The sequence below is a fragment of the Budorcas taxicolor genome, chromosome 20 (assembly GCF_023091745.1).
Source record: "Budorcas taxicolor isolate Tak-1 chromosome 20, Takin1.1, whole genome shotgun sequence".
Lineage (NCBI taxonomy): Eukaryota > Metazoa > Chordata > Mammalia > Artiodactyla > Bovidae > Budorcas > Budorcas taxicolor.
Genome location: NC_068929.1, coordinates 23,890,892 through 23,911,003, shown reverse-complemented (window position 1 = coordinate 23,911,003; position 20,112 = coordinate 23,890,892). Strand labels below are relative to the sequence as shown.

General features: G+C 37.1%; 1 protein-coding gene across 5 annotated transcripts in view; it reads right to left on the bottom strand.

Annotated features, from left to right (window-relative positions):
• The window catches only part of PDE4D (phosphodiesterase 4D), a 974,373-nt gene that overhangs the window by 6,937 nt on the left and 947,324 nt on the right, over positions 1-20,112 (bottom strand). For all 5 annotated transcript variants that reach the window (XM_052659249.1, XM_052659253.1, XM_052659254.1 and 2 more), the window contains 6 exons: positions 10,920-11,013; positions 9,371-9,543; positions 8,358-8,456; positions 7,291-7,455; positions 5,978-6,077; positions 303-457 (listed from right to left, as the gene is read on the bottom strand). In XM_052659249.1, the coding sequence (XP_052515209.1) occupies positions 303-457; positions 5,978-6,077; positions 7,291-7,455; positions 8,358-8,456; positions 9,371-9,543; positions 10,920-11,013 (786 nt within the window). The remainder of the gene's footprint in view (positions 1-302; positions 458-5,977; positions 6,078-7,290; positions 7,456-8,357; positions 8,457-9,370; positions 9,544-10,919; positions 11,014-20,112) is intronic.

Here is a 20,112-nt window from a genome sequence, read left to right as displayed (position 1 = left end):
CTGATAACCAGAGATTTCCCTGTGTCTCATGAAAAATGCATAGAGAAAAGACGAATGTCACGGATGTTTCTGCATGGCACTTCTGCTGACAAGAGGTTTTTTCATTATTCTTAACTCCAGACTGTTAGCAGCAGAGCATCACTGCCAGCAGCAAGGCCAGCCTCTGGGACAGAAAGGGCAGCAGTATCTTGAAATGTATAAGAAACTTTTGATTGTCATCTCTTTCTTTTTTTTTTTCTCTTTCTTTTTTAAAAAAAATCATAGATCACAGTTTTCTCTTTTGCTTTTTATCAGTTACTCACAATGTCAATGACCATCTTCCTTAATGACTGTCTTTGCTTTTTGGTCAAATTCTGGAAAATGTCACAGTTTTCTTCCTGAAGCAACTTAAAGCCCACGGCCAAATGATGGTTCTCCAGGACAGAAGAATCATTGTACATCAAGGCAAGTTCAGAGTCTTGAAAGAAAGACAAGAGGTAGAAGGTCAGCAAAGCCATTTATGCTAAGCTCATCTTATTTTTCATATTCTGAGATATCTGGGGTTTTAGGAAGCAGTTTCTCCTAAATGTTTCTACTTGCATTCCCATGGCATGAAAACACCTAGAAGAGAGTCTATGAGTTAGTGTAACCATGGAAGAGCCCTAGAATCTTGAGAGTGGACTTAAGGCTATTGGCACGTGACAAGTCAGTTCACACTGAGGCTTCGGCTTCTTCTGTTCTAAAGGGAAAGAAGAGTTAGGTGAGGTTATCCTGAACCTCCTCTCCGGATCTGCTAGAGGCAGCTCCATAAACTCAGCAGTAGAAAGCAACATTCCTAACATCTGTGACACATCCAGATGTTGTATTCCTGATAAAGGTGGACTATCTATCCAATCTTTTATGTAAAGATCATGTGCCTTAGGGTAATTTGTACTCCAAGAGGGTACAAGACCAGCTTGGAACATACAAACAGTATCAGGGTCTGTTCATGCTTGTACTTGTTTTGTTCATAGGATAGCTTTGTTCATTTTTCCATTTCCTTGTCCAAGTGTCTCGGCAGTCACTATAAACATGTATGCACGCCGAGAGTTTCACACGGAGCCGGCTTTTGAGCTGTCTACATAACTTCAAGGTGAAGATTCGGCTGCTTCCCCATGACTGTCCTGGACCTGTTTTTTTTTTTTTTTGTTTTCAATGAGAAATCCCACCTCTTTCCTAGTTCCTATAAATAGCAGACTCAGATCGATTAAAGTAGTCTTTAAAAAAAAAAAAAGGTGCTTTCCCGTGTTTCCACTTAAGTCACTGTAAAAACTAAAACGTGTGTTGGATCTTTCTTCTGACTTGTGTGGAGAATAGATATTATTTTCTAAGGAAGAAATACTCAATACTGCTCAGTGACTGTTTTAAAGAAGCTAGGAAGGGGACGTGAGATTCAAGACACACTTTGACTGAGACCCTATGATTTTACATTTATACAGAAAAATAACATTCTATATATGAGCTACAAATATAGTGATGGAAAGCTTTTTTATCAATGAGATCAGTGAAGCAGAGTGTGTACTATCACCAGGTCTAGCTCGACCTTCATGTAGTGAAATGTCCCTGCTCTTGAGCCTCAAAAGCCATGTGATTCGAATACATGACTAATGTGTTCAAATGTGTGAAGAAACCTTTCTCCCCCACACCTAGACAGATTTGCTAGAAACAGAAATTTTACTCATCTTCCAAGTAAAATTTAATGCTATATATACTCTGACACTGCTTTATTGTTTCAGAAAATAATGCTTTAAAAATATTTATCTTTTTAAAGATAAATATTCTCTAACGTGCCGGGAGAAATATCAATAACCTCAGATATGCAGATGACACCACCCTTATGGCAGGAACTAAAGAGGAAGAGGAACTAAAAAGCCTCTTGATGAAAGTGAAAGAGGAGAGTGAAAAAGTTGGCTTAAAGCTCAACATTCAGAAAACGAAGACCATGGCATCCGGTCCCATCACTTCACGGCAAATAGATGGGGAAACAGTGGAAACAGTGTCAGACTTTATTTTGTGGGGCTCCAAAATCACTGCAGATGGTGACTGCAGCCATGAAATTAAGAGACGCTTACTCCTTGGAAGAAAAGTTATGACCAACTTAGATAGCATATTCAAAAGCAGAGACATTACTTTGCCAACAAAGGTCCGTCTAGTCAAGGCTATGGTTTTTCCAGTGGTCATGTATGGATGTGAGAGTTGGACTGTGAAGAGAAGGCTGAGCGCTGAAGAACTGATGCTTTTGAACTGTGGTGTTGGAGAAGACTCTTGAGAGTCCCTTGGACTGCAAGGAGATCCAACCAGTCCATTCTGAAGATCAGCCCTGGGATTTCTTTGGAAGGACTGATGCTAAAGCTGAAACTCCAGTACTTTGGCCACCTCATGCGAAGAGTTGACTCATTGGAAAAGACTCTGATGCTGGGAGGGATTGGGGGCAGGAGGAGAAGGGGACGACAGAGGATGAGATGGCTGGATGGCATCACTGACTGGATGGACATGAGTCTGAGTGAACTCCGGGAGTTGGTGATGGACAGGGAGGCCTGGCGTGCTGCGATGCATGGGGTCGCAAAGAGTCGGACACGACTGAACTGAATGTGCTCTATTCAACACATTATGATGCTCATTACATTTTATAGATTTATTTACATAGTATTGTCCTTGAAAAAGATTTATGCAGCTTCTCACCTGGAATTTCAACTTCCTTACATCCTATTCAGAATCTCTCACTCCTCTAAATCATTTATAAAAGCTTAAAGCCTCTGCCAGGTAGAAATGATCGCTCTGTTTTCACAACCTTCAGCATGTTTACAAGGAGTGTATGTGTCATTAATATCAAATCACTTGGTGCCTACAACTAACACAACTGGAATGGTTAATGAAAACTATCACCACAACTGAGAAGCAGAGGGGTATTTGGCCTGGGAATCAGCCAGGTGAGCCTAAGTGCCCTTTGCCCTGGTGAGCCATGCAGTCTCCTTAAAATTGGACAGGTGACCTCCCATCTATGGGAGGTCTGATCTGATGATTAGAAGTCTTTATTACAAGAAACACAGGTTCAACCTTTAGCTTTGGACAAGATGGCAGCCCCAGCTCCAGGCTAGGAGCTGAGAGTGTGCTAGTTTGAGCCACTCAACCCATTCACAAAAGAAAGAGAAAACACAAATTTAAGGTCTATAAAAAGAGTTTACTGTAAACTAAAAATAATCACATAATTCTGATAGAGTATTTCATACAGCTGTTTATTACAAGTTTGCAGTTATTAGTGGGACTCCTTTTAAAGCATGTTGTGAAAACTAAAACTTAACTTGTGTTAGAGGCTACTAAGCCTCTTCTGAGTTCTGAAATAAAATGCTTTCTGGCTTGATCTTCCCGACCCAGGGATCGAAAGAACCTGGGTCTCCTGTATTGCAGGCAGATTCTTCACCGTCTGAGCCACCAGGGAAGCCCAATTAAAAGCTAACTACGGCAATAATTCTCATAATGCCCTGGGGCAACTTTCATCTACCAGATGTTACTGATTCATTCTCTCAGGCATTACACAGCCCTATCTCACCCCACCCTCAAGAAAATATCAGCAATCCAAAGCTGGCCTGGGAACTGCTGACTGTCCTGTGTGGCTGAGACCCCACAGAAAGGAGATGTGCACAACATCACTGACTAACAAACTGCCTCCAGAAGCGCAGTCTATAATCCTTCTACCTCAGGCAGGTCATCAGTAAAACGACCTTAAACAGACACCCTTGGCCACTGTCCTGTGTGTATAATTACCCCCTACGTGTCTCCATTATTTATTCTCAGTTGTCTCAAACTTTAAAGGGCATGAGATTCATCCGTGGACTGAGGCTTTGCTAGCTTAAACTGCAGACTCCACGGGTACCCTGCTGCCAGCCTAGGCCCATCTGCCCTTAGATGGTCCATAATAAAGAATAATAGAGTTGGTCCTCATTTTTCCTGAAAAATTTAACAGAATACTTGGAAGACAGTGACTTTATTATCGGTTGTTTTAATTTGTTCTCAATTCTTAATTCTAATGTTATAATATGGGAAGATACAATATTAAGTATAATAGGATGCAAATAAAACACTTAAGTCTGCATATTGGTGTTATTAAAGAAAAAAGCCTACCTTTCTTAATGGCAAGAGTTAAGACAAAATTTATATGTATTTGTTAAAAATATCAAGATATACCTAAGAAGCAAAATAATGAATCAGTCCAGGATAACAAAAAATTGCCAGTGTACATTTTACTATATGACCTTCCTGTTCTAACAGAAAGGACACAATCAACCCTAACCTAGGAGACAATGTAAACTCATGTGTTGATATACAGTAATGTTTCATTGACTCCTGAGAGCACCCTATTATAGGTTCTCAAAAGGTAGCTAAGACATGAAATGCACTGACTATCCTCCATTTTTGGAAACCTATGACTTTCCCAATTCTCCTACACATGAGTGAGTCACCAAAGTGCATTTTGTTATAGCGTAGTCCAGAGGCTATACAAATATATAAATAAGCCAAAAGATCTGAATCTCTCAAAGCAAGCCTACATTTAAACTTCCCCTTTAAATCTGGCTGCACCAAAGTATTGGGAATGAATGGTGGAGGAACAGACGCTATAGGAGCTAGACTGCTATGGGGCAGGAAAAGGCTGTTTTCCACAACTCACAGTAAAAAGCAAAGACAGATTCTTAACAGATAGGAAAAAATAAGAGCTTTTTATTTTATTTTTTCACATACAAAAGTGACTTTTATAACATTAATCTACTGTGGTGGGAGGGAATTATATAATGGTACATTTAAATTATTTACCAGTTAACTTCAAGTATAGAAAGAATGGGCTTCCCTGGTAGCTCAGCTGGTAAAGAAACCACCTGCAATGCAGGAGACCCTGGTTCAATTCCTGGGTTAGGCTGGAGAATCCCCATGGACAGAGAAGCCTGGTGGGTCCCAGTCCATGAGGTTCACAAAGAGTCAGACACGGAAAAAAAAAATTAAAAAAATAAAAAGAGTCAGACACGGACTGAGTGACTAAGAGCACAGAAAGAACAGAATTTCTGTAAAACAATCTCTTTGCCAAAAGCCTCACCCAAATGCTACTAATATTCCCTATAGGAGTTTGCAGTGCAACTGTGTGTTAAGAGGTGTCCCACACTGAACAGTCTCTTCTGTGCGTTCTTTCCAAATCCATTGATGACTTATTTTGCAAAATGTCACCAGTGAGAAAAAAGCAATGGTTAAAACATATTAAAAGAAAAAAAGAAACAGTATGTCAAAACAGAATCTCATACTGCCCTCAGCATGAGATGTAAAAAGGGAAGAAGAGGAAAGAACATGGTGGAGAGGGGAAGGAGTTACAGCCTCTGAAGAGGATTATGTGACAACCTACATAAAATGAGGAATTTAACATTTATCCTGATAACTTCTTTTATTTAAAACTCTGAGGGTAGGATTTCCCTGGTGGTGCAGTGGTTAAGAATCCACCTACCAATGCAAGGGACATGGGTTCAATCCCTAGTCAGCGAACTAAGATCACACATGCCACAGGGCAACTAAACCTGCATGCCGCAACTAGAGAGACCACATGCTACAACCAGAGAAAGCTGGTGAGCTACAACAAAGACCCAGCACAGCTCCCCACCAAAAAGACTTCAGGAGTAATATACCTAAATCTTTCTGCAAACTTTCGCTTTCAATTGCTCTGTCTACTAATGTGGTAATATAGTATTTCAAGAGAAGCACTGGAATGCATGTTTTTTCAAACATCATATGCCTCATGGGCTAGAAGAATACTTTTTTAGAGCTATTATAACATTAATGTGCAGTCACTGAAATGCATATATACACATCTCAAAAGAACATGACTCTGGAAACACCCTACACTTATAAAAACGCTCAGTCACTCTAAAATGTAAAAAGGAAAATTTTTTCTGCAAAAATGAAGAAGTTTCACTTCACTTACTTGTATTGATCAGAAACTGATTGGACACACCAGGATGATCAACGTCATGGATTGCACTGGCAAAAATTGCTGCAAGAATCTCCAAATCTGTAAACACAGCCTGAAAGAACCCAGACAGTATTAGATAACGTTACTATTCTATAGTAATATAAATTAAAGGTGCATAGGAATGGGAAATTCCTTCCCAGACTCTGATGGAAAATAAAATGAAGCTTTAAAATATATTATCATCATGTTTCAGGATGGGAGACTTTCAGAAAATGAGCTCCTCATGGCCTTTTTAAATGTAATCTTGGAGGAAATATTTCATCTGATTTTATTATAATTCAAGATCACACCTTTTCCATGGTTATATTTTAAAAATATTTAAAAAGGATATCTGCCAATATTTTATAGAAAATAATAACTTATTTTAAAAGTATTTAAGATGTTCAAGGATATTCTGAAAATGTACATAAAGTTAGTGACACAAGCAATTATTTTCTTCCATTCAAAACAGGGACTCTCAGTCTCAGAGAAACCAACATCTGCGGTCAGATAAGTCTTTGTTGTGCAGATAAGTCTTTGCTGTGGGAGGCTATCCTGTGTGTTACGAGGTGTTTAGCAGGGCCCCTGGTCTCTACAGATGAGGTGCCAGTAGAATGTACCCCCAAATTGTGGCAGCCAAAAACTTCTCCAGTATTGACTGCCAGATGTCCCTGGGAGGAGGAGGAGTAACGGGAAAATCACCCCCAGTTGAGAGCCTCTCACTCAAACAATAAGGTATTAACTCAGTTTTATAATGAAACAATCTGAACTATAAAGTACATTAGCAAAAGAGAGTCACTCTCCCAAATGATTATGGAAATCAAATTGCTTTAATAAACATTTAATGGAACAACGTCATAGGATTTGGTGACATTAAAGATATGTTTCTTTCTAGTGAGTTCTATGAAAAGTATCAATGCATAGCTTCTATTTTATAAAAATAATCATCTTTGGATTATAAACAAAAAAGTTGTCACACTAAATTCCCAAGAAGCCCCAAACTAATCAAAACTAAGTAATCCAGGTGTGCTTTATGGAATGTTCACTAGATCATTTCAATGAGGCAATATCATAAACAGATGAATCCCTCAAGTCTTTGATTATTATCAAAGACAAATTCATCAAAGACTCAGCTGTTTAATTACCACAATGACATCCCCCTCCCAACTTAATAATATTTCCAGGAAGCCAATTATTGTTTGCCCTCCATGCCCTTCAGTATGCAAGCTGAAGAACCACTGTGAGTGGCAAGTTAATGTCCTCGAAGGTTTAGAAACCAAGTGTACCTCTAAAGCAGGTGTAGACAACAGCACGTGCGTTGACTGGACGACATCTGCAGCGTGAATATTATTGTGGTAAGCCACATCAGCGTGGTAATGATCTTCCAGGGTCATTAGGTATGTAATTAAAGTGTCTACTGGAATTTTAAATGTTTTTAATAAATCCCGTTCCTGCAAGGAAAGAAATCCTCTTAGCATTTTGTATCTTATAGAAAAGATTTTCCATATAGTGTGTTAACAACAGCAACAGAAATCACCCCCTGTGTCACCTATGGATAACCCAGAAATGAGAGAAGCACTCTCTCAATGTCTAGTGAGGACAATGAAAACCCATGGGGTGATCCAGGAACTGCAAGGACAAAACCAGAGTACAGTTGTCCTTCTGGAGCCCAGCAAAGCTTTGCCCAAAATATATGGTGTCAGGAGTGAGCTGCCAACTATCAAATGTCCGTGTCCTGGGACCCTGAAGGTAGCTTTAGTCCACCACCACTGACTTGGCCACTGGATCAAAGCAAGTGAGACACGACATTCTCTTGAGGGCTGGAGACCTCCAGCCCCAAATTCTCATATAAATCCTAACCCTGAACTGGGGCAAAAACTTGACAAGAATGAGAAACTGATTTGAAGAAGAGAGCAGTCCACAAGACAGTGGTTGAAGAAATTACATACTAAGGTTAGTCAGCAAGGGGCTTATTCAATTTGTAAAGTTAGCACTCCACTCCATTCTCTGTGCAAGGGAAGGTCATGTGGATGATTTAAAAATTTTTTTATTTTATGATTTTAAAATTATTTTAATGAATTGCTTCAGTTTGCCCACATATCTTTTTCTTCAATGGGAAAAATAATACAATTGATTTATTTGTGTTTTACCCACACTCCAACCTTCTTGTATCCTTATTTGCCCCTTGGTATATAAGGGGCAAATATATATCCCTTACATATATTTTGGCAAATAAAAAACCATCAAAATAAGTAAAAGAGGGTAAGTAGTGAAGAAGATAAATGCATACACGATTCACAGACTGGACATTATGTCACCAAATAAAAGAGGTGATAGAACATAATGACGTTACCTGAAAGATGGTGTGCATGATAACAGTCAAAGGTCGGTTCCCAGACAACTCTGCTATTCTGAAAACATGAAGACCCCATTTGTTCACATCTTCTAGTTCCTGGGGTTAAGGAAAGATAAGAACAAGTTTGGATGCAGAAGTAAAACATGAAACAATGAACACAGTCATTTAAAAATTACGGACTTTAATGAAGAGATCGTTAAGACTTTTTTCAAAGGTTCATTTCGAATGTAATGGATGCACCAGGTAAGTAGAGGCAGACTTCAGGCAAGTCTGCTTAAAACACATGCTAGAAACTGAATGGTGTTGCTCAACCTTATGTCTCTGACAAAACAACATATTTACACACTTGAAATATTGATCTCAAGCATTTCTCCAGTAGTTAAATTGTATTCTCAAATCCTTAGCTAGTTAACTAAAGGTAACTAGTTAAACTAGTTAACCTTAACTTTAACTAGTCAAAACATATTCTCAAAAACCTTAAACTATTCAAACAATCAAATGTAGATGCAAAAATAAAGAACACCAAGCCATCTGTCTCTATATATTAATTAAATTCAAGTGATTTATTTTTTCTCTTGATGGTTTATTTTGGAGATCCTTCTCTAAAAGCTCATGTTCATCTACCTTATTCTTTCTTAAAATTTATTTACTTTTAATTGGAGGATAATTACTTTACAGTATTGTGTTGGTTTCTGCCATACATTAGCATGAATCAGTCATAGGTATACACATGTCCCCTTCCTCCTGAACCTCCCTCCCACCTCCAGAGAGCACTGAATTTGAGCTCCTTGTGTCAAACAGCAAATGCCCACTGGCTATCTAATTTTACATATGGTAATGTATATGTTTCAATGCTATTCAAGCCATTTAGCAAGAGCTTTATAAAGTGCTTTCCCATCTACCAGACAACCCCCCATGAATTATTAATAATAAGCTTTTTCATTTATTTAAACCAGAAGGAATCGAAGTTCACTGCATATTTCTGATCATGGTACTTGAAATCATCCTACCTTGGCAAGGACGTCTTCTTGTTCAGTTTTGACCCCAAACCTTGGGATGCTTGAATTGGTCAAACTGGAGCTGTGCATCAACTTCTTAACGCCACTGATCTGAGACATTGGCCTTTTCTTTTTCTCCTTTTCCTTCTGAGTCGGAGAAGGAATTTCCACTTCATGTTGCTTATCTTAAAAATTTAAAAAATATTCTACACTTAGTATTAATTCTGCCTGGTTCTTTTTTCTCATAACATCCATAACTAGGCAGATTTTAATTGATCATTATACATTCTTGGAAATATTTCCAAGTAAAACTCCTGTTAAGGAAGTTGAGTATTTACAGTTTGATGTGGACTTAATTTGATACTCTGAAACACAAAATTAAGCAAATAAATTCTACTGCATAATAATTAACATCAAATAATTCAGTGACCACATCTTTGAAGGTCCTAATACTTAAAAAAAAAAAACAAAAAAAAACTTATGATTGCTGACTTGGAAAAGGCAAAATATATTGGTTATTTCCACTGCTCATCGATTCCATTCCTGTCCAAAATTCGCTTACTGGTGGGAAAGCTGCTTTTGCCAAGTAAGAACTCCAGTTTCAACACCTACTTTGAAATGGCAGAAACTTCGTGTGCAAAATGAAAACAGTAGTGTGTGAACCTAATGGGCCATTCTGTGGGAGCACACACAGTTTATCTGAAGGAGTCAGACTGCTTCTGCTACTTTACATTTTCTATAGGATAGTGATGTGGGGGATATATAATGTAACAAGGTTATACGGGGAGCACAGAGAATCTCCAATATTATCTGATAAGTAAATATCATATTCACAAGACCTAATTGTTGTTTTCAGCTAGGACATCAGATGGTATCAATACACTCATTCACTATTTCAAGGCAGTGACTCCTTTGACTTTTCCTTACACAGAGCATGTATCCAAGAAATGTCTGTTTAGTGGATGTGCTAGTTAGCTATTACAGCAGTTTTGTTTTGAAAGTAAATTCAGATCAAGGGTGTGTTCAAGTTACTGGCTTGTCCTACCTGCATTTTCCTTCTGCGGATGGAGGATGGAGGGGTGGTGTCCCGGTGCACCATACTCTCAGCTACTAGCATCAGCAAGCTTTTCCTCAGCAATTGTGTTACATCTCTCAGCCTACCAGGCATGATTCCCACTGGACTATCAACTCGTTGAGTTTAGGGACTATTTTTAACTGCTTATTAAATATCTACTGTCCAGCAATGGCTGGCATTTAACAAGAATTTGTTGAATGCATGAATAGATCTCTCTAAAAAATACATTTTACAGTTGATTACTTTGGAAAAATGGGAAATATACAACTTTAATTAAGGGAATCTCTAAAGTCTTGAATGAAACTAAAAGATAAAAAACGGTACTTTGTCACCTTAGGTTCTAAAGCTTAGAGGCTCATTGATTTGATGATTGAAAACAAATGAAATTCCTAACTCTTATTGATTTCCAAAACAAGTCTGCACCCCAATCTACCTCTAAAGACAACCAAACAATAAAAAAGAAAAAATTTAAATTGTTATTCTCACCTAAGAATGTGTTTGATATATACTCTGACACTTGATTTCCAGACCGACTCATTTCAGAGAGATGGGTGAGCTCTCGATTAAGCATCCTTTTAAACTGAAAAAACAGAAAGATAAAATGAAATAACAGAAGAGGCAAGTTTAAGTGAAATAACATGAACATATGCTAAGAATCAGAAAATATGCCAAAGAATCTTTAACACATCCTGATTCTTTAGGTCAGTGTCATCCAATAGAACTTTCTACAATGATGAAAAAATGCTATACTCTCCGCTCTCCAGAGATTAGTGGCTAGGAGCCAATAGCTAAATGTGGCTATTAAGCCCTTTAAATATGGTTAGTACAAAGGAGGAGCTGAATTCTGGATTTTATTTAATTTTAATGAATTTAAACTGCAAGGTCACATGAAGCTAGGGGCTGCCATCAATGGACAGCACACATTTAGATATTCAAGGAAGACATTGAGGGGAGAATGCACAAAAATAGCATGAATTATTAGCATTTAGAGAAGAGAAAAAACTAATTTATAAACACACAAAAGGGTTGCCAAACAATAAAACATGGTATGTTTTTTATCAATTAATTTATCATTAGCAGAAATGAATATGTATACTGATCAGAGATTAAAATGTAGTCTTTTCCCCCAAAGCAGGACTGAATAGATTTGAGTACTCTCCCAGACGATAGAGAAAATATCTGAACAAATAATACATAATGTTTCCTTTTTAAAAGTTTTTTAAGTAGGGATTTACTGGTCTTCAGCATCCACAGAATTTACCAATTCATCACCACAAGTCCCATAAATACAATTAAAAAGAGACCTGTTCAGCTGAAACATCATTGCTTCACAGTTTATTTTACTGGTTCCCTGGTGCCTACTTTATCCAAAGAAACTTATCTACCACCTGGAATTTATCTATCACCAGCACGTGGCATTATCAAAACTGGAATTCTCAATGATGTTACACTTTCCTAGCCATTATTGCTTCTCAATGTATCTTCCTTTGACTTCCCAAATAACTCAAATACACCTTTTAATATACCTTAATATTTCTTTTAATGTACTAAACAATATATTTTCTTTATATAGAGCAACAACTAAATACTTGATCACAAAAAAGCCTTTAAAATTGTGAATTTCATCATAAATCCTCAATTAAGTCTGGGGTAAAGAGAGTAGTGAATCATCATTTAGTAAAGTCTGAAATGCATTTTTAACTCAGTATTTAGTTTATTAGAATTAAAAAAAAAAAAACTTTGGCTCTCTGCACAATTCATACCAAGGTGTTATATATAACTCAAGATAATTTGGCAAATCACTTCCAGAGTTAATTTTATTGATCATCTAAATTAGGTATCAGAATTGATCACTATAAAGTACTGGGATCAATAAAAAATTTCAGTATACTGTTGGATATAAGAAATGCATATTAGCATTTTCCTGCAGTCAAAACTGAAGAACCGGCTATAACCAACAGAGATACCTCTGTTTGTTAATTTACAGACTGACGATGCTCATTCGCAAACTCAGAAACACAAAGTTCACTTCTGTTGTGTATTTTTTTTTATAACTTGCTCTGATTAAAAAATGCATGTAGAACTCATGTATATCCTCACTGTCTCACTGCTAATAGCCGTATATAATTAGCTCTGCCTTTTTCCTTTGTGTATATTTGTTGAAACATAGTTGACAATATCCTGGGTTTCTGGTATACAACATAGTGATTTGGTATTTTAATATTAATAGATTCTGTACCAAAGTTATTATAATATCATTGGTTATATTCTCTGTGCTGTATATTATATTTTGCAATGTGTGTATATTTACACATGTGTGCGTGTGCACGCATGCACGCACACACACACACACACACAGTGGAATATTACTCAGCTATAAAAAAGGAGAATGGAATCTTGCCATTTGTGACAACATGGATGGACCTGGAGGGTTGTATGGTAGTGAAACAAGTTAAAGACAAATACCGTACGTTATCACTTTTATGCAGAATCAGAAAATGAATGAATAGAACAGAAACAGGCTCACAGATACAGAAAAACCAGTGGTTACCAGACTTGGGGAATAACGGATGGGTAAAATAGAAGAAGGGGATTAAGAGGTCCAAACAACCAGTTATAAGATAAATGAGTCACCAAATATATGTATATTTTAATTTTAAAATTGGCAGTCACTGCTTTGTAGACTGCACAATACTGATTTTAAAATAAACATACATTTTGCTTATTGTCACTGAGCGTTATATATTATGATCCACAGGGGAAAAAATAAAATTTGGAACCTTTCAAGAAAGTTCATAAAGATATTACCAAGTGTTCAAAACATTTTCTTCCCATTTTTTATGCAGTTATATTTTCTTAAACAATTCACAGGTTATCATTTATGAATGCGTTAGATCATTTAACTCACACTGGCACATAGCAGATGCTCAATATTATTTGAATTCTATCTATCTCCTGGTTTCCTAGGCCTTTTATAGTTATAGTTTATTTTTATCATTGCAGGAATGGATGGAAGATCTAACTGTATTTCAACTAACATAAAATATATACCTAAATATCTAGCTCCCCTACCAATACCAAAAAATAATTTAGGGTATTATTCATATAGAAAATGGTCACTATATTAAAAAGCAGAGACACTACTTTGCCAACAAAGGTCAGATTAATCAAAGCTATGGCTTTTCCAGTAGTCATGTATGAATGTGAGAGTTGGACCATAAAGAAAGCTGAGCAACAGAGAATTGATGCTATTGAACTGTGATGTTGGAGAAGACTCTCGAGAGTCCCTTGGACAGCAAGGAGATCCAACCAGTCAATCCTAAAGGAAATCAGTTCTGCATATTCACTGAAGGACTGATGCTGAAGTTGAAACTCCAATACCTTGGGGCCACCTGATGCAAAGGGCTGATTCATTAGAAAAGAGCCTGATGCTGGGCAAGATCGAAGGCAGGAGGAGAAGGGGACGACAGAGGATGAGATGGTTGGATGCCATCACCGACTCAATGGACATGAGCTTGAGCAAGCTCTGAGAGATGGTGAAGGACAGGGAACCTTGGTGTGCTGTAGTCCATGGGGTTGCAAAGAGGGAGACACAACTCAGCGGCTGAACAACAACAAAAAACCATGCATGGGGGCTTCCCAGGTGGTGCTAGTGGTAAAGAACTGGCCTGCCAATGCAGAAAATCCCTGGGTCAGGAAGATCCTGGAGGAGGGCATGACAACCCACTCCAGCATTTTTGCCTGGAGAATCCCATGGACAGAAGAGCCTGGTGGGTTACAGTCCACAGGGTCACAAAGAGTCAGACACAACTGAAGTGACTTAGAACTCAAGTACCATGCATAAGGCCTAAAGGTAAGTAAATCTGTTTGATGAATGAAATTTTCTCCTGGAAAAAAATCTACTTTTTAGGCAAAATATATTCAAGAAAGTCTGCTAAACCTCTAAAACATGTATTTAATGAAATATCTCTTTGACATGAAATTGTCTATGCTATGAGATAGAAGTGGCCAGAGAGAACTGCCTGGTCATGACAAAATCCTTTCTTAAAAGTTAGGGAAATAAGTAAGATTTTTAGCCACTAGCCTAGCCTTTCTACAGTCTGTTTTACAGGAACCACTGTCCACCTGCCTTCCATGCATTTCTTTCAATGTAACTAAAAAAATGCTGCAGCCTTGGTGGGGGGCAGTTGGTGCAATTCGAACAGTCAGATAGGAACCCAGTTTTTCCACAGAACTACTTTCTAACGTGTAAGCAGTTTGGTATAAGGAATACATTGCCATATGCCCAAGAAGAAAAACTGCATGGTATCTGCAGATATGCCACACAAATTACTGTATTTGACTGAAAGAACATGAAAAATGAAGTGTAATTTTCTTGGCAGTTTGATTATACAGCTCATCAAAATAGCCAGTTGGTACAAATAACTAAAGCAAAAAATTCCAGTGAAAGAATTCTGTTGTACAGACTGATAAATGACACATTATATTCTGCTGATTATTTCTGCATCATATACATATATTCCCAGACTATCCTTTTCCCTTTGTTCAAAACTCCAAAGCATGGGTGGAGAAAAACCCTTCATTGCACACCTGTTTCCCTCCCAGGACTTGGGAGGTGTTTCAAGGAAGTCAACATTTTCTTTTAACATAATTAGATAATACAATATTTTAAGCAGACATCTTTCTTCCCAAAAGTATAGAAGATTTCCTAAAAACAATTTCAGAGAGTCAATTAAATTATAGCACAAAGAACTTTTCTAAAAGGAATCAAAATTGTTTCTTTTCTTGTTTTTGCTACTGATCTAAGACATACAGTCCAAGGGAAGCTAAATTAATAATCCCCAAAATTACCATCAGTGCTTCCTCAACTGGTAGTTCCTCTTACAATTTAGTTTTGGAGTGTACAGCTGGATGTGCTAACAAACAATAAATTAAATCGCTCAACAATCATTTTTAAATCCAAGTGGAATTTCTCTCATTTTAAGATAATTATTAACATAACTGTAAAATTGCCATGAGGGGGAAAATGATTAGAAAAGGTAATAAAATCTATTTTTCCTAGAATGCTTTCTGGGTTCTCAATTTATAGATTTAGAAGAGACAAAATACAGAACTGCTTTTCAAAAAGAACTGGTTGCAAAATGTAGAACAATTTAATTGAGCATTTAGATATCTTTAAAAGGGACCTCTAAATATTTTAGACTGATGAATTATTCTGATTGTTTCTGATCTAAACAGTCTGAAATGATATGTAGAGTTATTGTTACAACAAAGAATAAAGAGGAAGATCTCTAAGTGAATGCTTTCAAATCCTTTGTTCTCATTATGCATCAGAATGTCTGTATGCAGCAAATATAAAGCATAAAGGAAAGTGAAAATGCAGTTGAACTGAATACTGAATATTGCTTCTTCAACTCCAGTTATCCAATTTATGTTTATTTAAGACTGTCAAGGAAACAAAATTAAACAATAAAACAAAATTAAAGTATTTCCAAATTTAATCCCTGTACTTCCCCCTCATGCCAATGTGCTACTTAGTACATTATATATCTTCTAGTATATAATTAAGACAGTGGTTAAGGTCAAACATTAAGTAAATGCTTATTTTTCCCCACAACGTTCTGCTAAAAATCATTTGAATATGCTGCACTGTGATAGACTACAAGTTTGGTGGATGCCAGCATTAAAAGCTAAAATAAACACTGTATTAGCTGCATAAAAACAAACCTTTCAAAATACATAATAAGACTAAACACATGTATATCTGTCCTTCCTAAATGTTTTTAGCAATATAATATTAAAAACATAAAGCTGCCAGCAAAAATTTCTGCAAAAAGCATTAAAATTCTGTAGATTCTCGAACGTTATTATCCATAATTATAACATGACTGTGAAGCCCTTCAAAAAGTATCAAATATGAGCTGTCTAGAAGCTAAGGAATGAATTCCAAAGAGACTTGGGGTGGGGGATGTGTCTTTATTACTCTCTACACTTTTCTCTATTAAAAAAAAATTAAGCCAAGAAATGGCTAGCAAAATTCAAATAATGAAAATTACAAAATCTGGAATCTAGATTTTAAGGAAGGTGGAAAATCATGACTATTTGGACAACTAAAACTGAAATAAGTTTTCTTAGAATGCAAGTAAATCTCACAGGAAAGAGGAAATTTTGCTTTAAAAAGAAACAAAGAAAATGAAAAATATTTCAATCTGAGAGCCCTTAAAGTAATGGAAAAGGATTATCTAAAGATGTGTATTATGATTTGCTCAAACATTCAAGAATAAACTCCAATTTCTGAAGTGATGCTTCATTTAGGACTGAAAAAGGTTTTTCCACCTCAAGTCTGTATTAAGCAGATAGGATTGCCAGGTTAGCATTACCACAGGGCATGCAAGAAGCTTGCCGAGCAGGAACATAACCTTATTAAATGCAGTGTACTAATTCATTTTTTGAGATTAGCAAATATAGCAGTATCATATAAATTTACATCTTTCAGTTTTACAAACAGATCAAGTGTTCATTTACATAAAATATCACCTAAAAATTAAATAGTGTCCATTTTAATGTCATCTATTTCCAAAGGTTGGAAGAAAAAAAAAACAAAAAACCTCCTCATCAGGTAAAAGTAGTACAGCTTTTTAGAAAGAGGCATAAATTAATTTTTATAAACTTTAAATGCTATATACTAATTAGAGCCCATGTACCGTTTATAATTTAGCCCAATTATTTATCTCCAATGGATTTAATTACGTTGACACTTAAAAAAACACTTAAATCTATACAAAATAAAACAGAAGAAATGCTGAAAATTAAAAAGCTATTTTAACATACAAATTACAACTAATAAAAGTTATACAATCTCTCCTTATCTTGACCACTAAAAACACACATGTCTTCTGTAGCTCATGTCTAAAGAAAAGTAAAAGATTGCTTAGAAAGCTTTACTCCATAGTAATTTATTAAAATTATTAGTTATGTAATCAGAGTAACCAGGAGTTTACAAAGGCTAAATAAATCTTACCTTTATGTAGCCCCAAGATACTGACAGTAAATAGTTTGCTTCAGGCATTTTTGATTGATTATATAGAGAGTAAGTTCTAAAATAAGTATATCTTCAAAACCTTGATACTTAGCAATCTCCACAAGCACGGAGTATGCAGATTTTTAAAGATTTTTGGTAATTAAGTACACATAAGAAAGCCTCGCATTAGATCCCATCCAGTCGGTTTCCCATTGAATACATGCCATTTGTAAAACTCCAGAATGCAACAGAATTCAACCACTATTCTGAATAAAGACAATTCATGTGATAAAGAAACATCTAAAGATCTAAGGGTCTGCATCTTTCTCTCCCTGAGCTCCAGGGCTTAATGAATAATGTATGTCAAGATGCTTAGCTGCAAGAAAGACTAGTTCTGTCAAAAGCTACCAAATAAGGAACTGCAGGGAAGCCAGAAAGAGTGACAAGAAACCCCGCCCATAAAACCCCAACTATGCACCAATCACTTTGCGTTCCTGGGTCTATCAGGGGAGGGGGCGTGGACTAGGCCCAGGCTGCTCTGTGATTGGTTGGCAAGAGCGAACCTCTGGGGAGGAGGTTTTTCTCCTCACCTCTGGTAAACGCCATTTAATAATGGTATCCCTACAGCTGAGGCTGCAGCACGAAAAGATGAATGGGCTTTCCCTCTCATTGTGATGAATAACCACCATAAAACTCTGCAAAATTCATAGTTCATTCTTAAATAAGAACTGCCAATCCTTTCAGAGTCATTTCTATAAACTTTAATATTCTCTGACTTGTCTTCAAAATAAAAGTTGCTCGAAAAAATTTAAATAAAAGCTTCTCTAAAAATTGCAATCAGACATTTTAATTGTCTCCCTCTGTCAAATCCAAAACAAGTGGTTTCCCCTGTGGCATAGATACAACTGAAGTTCTTTCTCAGTCCAACCTAATAGCGTAGTGTAATTATAAAATACAATTAATGTCTAGAATTCATAAATGGAAGTGATACACGTCTTCACCTGTGTGGCACTGCTAGTCTTAGCTCCTTTTGTTTCTACTGTTATATGTGGCTGAGCTCCACAACCTTCAAAATCTAAGGGTGGGGATGGCTTATTATAAATCTGATTGGAAGGAGGGGTGGAATCCTGAAAGCCAATGCACTGTATATGGTTCAAGAACGCAGAGCTCTGTGGACAGATTTCAGGATCTATATTTTGATCAAAAGAGAGCATTTTTATGACTGTGCACAGGTATAAGAGTGGCTCTTAAGAATACAGACTTGAGCTCAAAAGTAATCAGGTCTTTTACAAGAAGTAAATAAGAAATCTAAATTCCTTTGGGAAAAAGTAGTCTTTTTCTACTTGGTTTCGGATAGCATTATTCAGTAACTTTTATATTAAAGAGGTCTTACGGATGAGAAATAAGGGAAGTAGCTTTTGCTCTATTTTAGCATGAAGTTCTGTCCAAGTCTACCTTTCCTCCATCTCAGTTTGTTCCCACTTCTCTGTGTTTCTATAACTTGTCGGTGTGGTGACTGCTCAGTGTTCCTACATCAGGTTTATCAGTCTCAGACAGCACACCCTCATCAGAAACATGTAACCCCTGCCTCTTTGAACTTCTATTGGTCCTTTGCTGCCAAAGTCTTCAGCTACAGTTCCCACCCAATGTGTTCATTCGCAAAGTCCCAAAATCTTCTACAAAACAACAATGTTAAACTCCCATATTTCACTAAAACTGCTTCCAGAAGAATGCAACGGTCCTCCCCTTTCACTATTCTCTCATCCTCCTCAACTTCTCTGAAGTGTTCAATAGTCTGATCACTCTCCCTCCTCTCTCTCACTCCCAGGACCTGCAGCTTCCCAATGAAGTTTTTCCTCCCACTTCTCTAACCTTTGCTGCCTTCAATTCATCCTCTAATCTAGGATACACACAAAGACTCTCTCCAGGGCAAACACTCTCTAATGACCTCTTCTAATGTGAAATTTAGGACCTGATGGAATGCCCTACCAGACACCTCGGACTTTTTCAAAATTGGTAGGTCCTTTTTCTATTTAAAGCAGCTCTTACTGTGACTACTCCCATTTCACTCAGTGGGCCCATATTCCAGTGTCTCAAACTGAAATCTATGACTCTTTCTTGCTATTCAATAGGTATTCCATGTGAGTTGACCACTGTTAGATGTTTAATGTAATAATCCAACTGAGAGACCCTGGTGTATCTCTCCTTGAGAGACCCTGGTGTATTCCTGGTCTACCACATACCTTCCCTCCATACTGTTACAAAGTTCTGTCTTCTACAGAAGGCTTTTTTCACTTACTCTTGTTCCTTCCCATTCCCACTCCCATCATCTAAATCCAAAGGCTTTAATGGGTGAAAGAAGTGGAAAGGACTTTCAATATCATCTCCTCCAAACTCCTAATATCCACATAAAGTAATACCTAAAAGAGACAGCGCTTTTCCAAAGTTCACTCGAGTACTAAGAACACAGACTCTGAGTTGAAATCCTTTAGTGCATAACCCACAAGGAAGACTCTTACTCTGAGTGTGTCAGTTTCCTCATTTGTAAAATTGGTTACTGTGGTCACTGGTCTCCAAAGATGCCTCCTGATGAGCCACACACCCCCCTACACTGAACCTGAGCTGGCTTGGGTAACCAACAAAGGATGACGCCTATCT